We start from the raw sequence: 2,499 nt of genomic DNA on the forward strand, positions 1-2,499 counted from the left end.
TGAATTTCAACGACAATGTCGTGAAAGAATTGCAGAAAATCAACATCGTCGTTATTCAGTTGCTAAAGAAATAAAAAATAAATTAAAAACAGTTGATTATAGAAAATATGCTATAAATGTTACTGGTACAATACATGATAATCATATAACAGAACTGAACAAAGAACATTCTTTAGATATTACACTAATAAACAAACAAATTAGTTGCACTGATAACATACATACTAATCGCATAATAGAAATAAATGAAGAAATAATTGAAGGAGATCCTGGAAATACTATATCATTAAATCAGCAAAAAAAAGTTATGCAGAATATCTATCTCATTATCGATCACAGAAAAAACAACAACCTTGTTTAAATATTAATAATACAATATTAATTGACGACATAAATGAATACTATATTGGTTCTATGGATGTGTCTTGTGTTCATTGCAATGCAAAATATTTTGCAGCCGAAAAAATATCTAATAAAGGCAATTCATTTCACGATTGTTGCAATCATGGCGCAGTATATTTGCAACCATTGCCTGAATTTCCTCAATTTATTCATAATTTATTTGATGGTAGTCATGTAAAATCTAATGATTTTTTTAAACATATTCGCAGTTATAACAGTTCATTTTCATTTGCATCATTTAATGCCAATTTAATTAATTTTCAAAATAGACGACCTGGTCCGTACTGTTTTAAAATACAAGGACAGATTTATTATCAAATTAATACAGCGTTATATGCTGCGCAAAATGAAAGTCCTTCTTACGGTCAACTTTTTATTGTGGATTTAAATGAAGCGATCGATCATCGTCTTAATCAAAATTCGTGTTTAGATTTTGAAATTGTTCAAAACCTTGAACATATAATGCGGAGATCTAATGTATTTGCTCAATCTTATCAAATGATGGGTGAAGAATTAGAAAATCAACGACGTTTGGAAATGGAATCTGGTGATTTGTTACCAGGATTACAATTATCATTTACTTTAAGATCAGGTATGGATCGACGTCGATATAATGCTCAAAGAACTAATGAAGTTGCAGCTGTTTTTCGTACTACTGCTGATGGAGAAATTCCAGAATCATATGTTACAATACGTAATAAAAATACTAAAATTTTGCAAAAAGTAAGTATTATGGATCCAAATGTTGAACCATGGATATATCCATTATTTTATCCATATGGCACTCATGGTTGGCATCGTGATTTAACAAAATTAAATAGCAATAAACGAATAACAAGAGGACAATATATTAAATATCGTATGGCTATTCGTGATGAATTTAATGTTTTTATATTAGGTCGTCGCTTATTTCAACAATGGCTTGTGGATAGTTATGTAAAAATGGAAAAGGATAGAATTGATTATTGCAAAACTCATCAAAAAGAACTACGTTCTGAAACATATCAAGGTTTAAGAGATTATATACAAACTATGGCAAATCATTTAAATGGACGTATTGGCAAAATGGTAATACTTCCTTCCACATTTATTGGATCACCACGTAATATGATGCAAAATTATCAAGATGCAATGGCAATTGTTAGTAAATTTGGAAAACCAGATCTTTTCATTACAATGACTTGTAATCCAAAATGGCGTGAAATTGAAGAAAATCTTTTGCCTGGTCAGCAAGCTTCTGATAGACCTGACATTTGTGCTCGCGTTTTTAACATTAAAAAAAATTATTTAATTGACTTGATTGTTAAGCAAAAATTTTTTGGTGAAGTAGCAGCGTTTGTGTATGTTATTGAATTTCAAAAACGTGGTTTGCCTCATGTTCATATGTTGATTACTTTAAAATATAATTTTAAAATAACAACTCCACAGATTGTTGACAAATATATTTCTGCTGAAATTCCTGATCCATCTGACAATCGTATTTTACATGATATAGTTATGAAGCATGTAACGATGCAGCCCGCTGCATCGTTACGGCTACGGACCGTCCATCGTCCGTAGCCCACCAAGGGCGCATCGCGCGCCGATAAATTTCCTATCAAAAACAACGGCGGTCAACCGCCGAAAATCCCCCACACCCGACCGTTCCGAAATTCCGTATTGTGGGGGCCGCCGAAACCGCCGATGCTTGCCGATTCGAAATCATTCGGCCGCCAGCCGGGTATAAAAGAGGCCCGGCTGAACGTCTTCTCACCAGACTCCGTTCGCTGATCGACAGCGAACAACCCTGCTACGAGCGTCCTCGTAGTCCCGACCGAGCATACTCGGACTCTATACCTGTGCCAGCACACGAGTATCCTCGTGTACCGCCGAGCGTCCTCGGTATTCTTTGATTCCAGGATACAAATATATTCGTATACCCGCCAAGCGTACTTGGTTCCTCTAGGCCACCGAACTCTGTATTGCGGGCATTTCCGCATACCTAGCCAGGTCGCTATTCTAAAATTCCGTCTTCGTACGAGCATCCTCGTACTCCCGCCGAACGTAATCGGCAGCCTAAGTCCGCACACCGCGTTTATTCGCCGGGATTTCATAACG

The 2,499-nt window shown here is 35.7% G+C and overlaps 1 protein-coding gene across 1 annotated transcript; it reads left to right on the forward strand.

The window, feature by feature from the left end:
* Positions 1–903: 903 nt before the first annotated feature.
* Positions 904–1,962, forward strand: LOC137000171 (uncharacterized). Its single transcript, XM_067356124.1, has one exon. The coding sequence runs from the start codon at positions 904–906 to the stop codon at positions 1,960–1,962; it is 1,059 nt and encodes a 352-aa protein (XP_067212225.1).
* The last annotated feature ends 537 nt before the right edge of the window (positions 1,963–2,499 follow it).

This window comes from Linepithema humile, chromosome 5, assembly GCF_040581485.1.
Source record: "Linepithema humile isolate Giens D197 chromosome 5, Lhum_UNIL_v1.0, whole genome shotgun sequence".
Taxonomy (NCBI): domain Eukaryota; kingdom Metazoa; phylum Arthropoda; class Insecta; order Hymenoptera; family Formicidae; genus Linepithema; species Linepithema humile.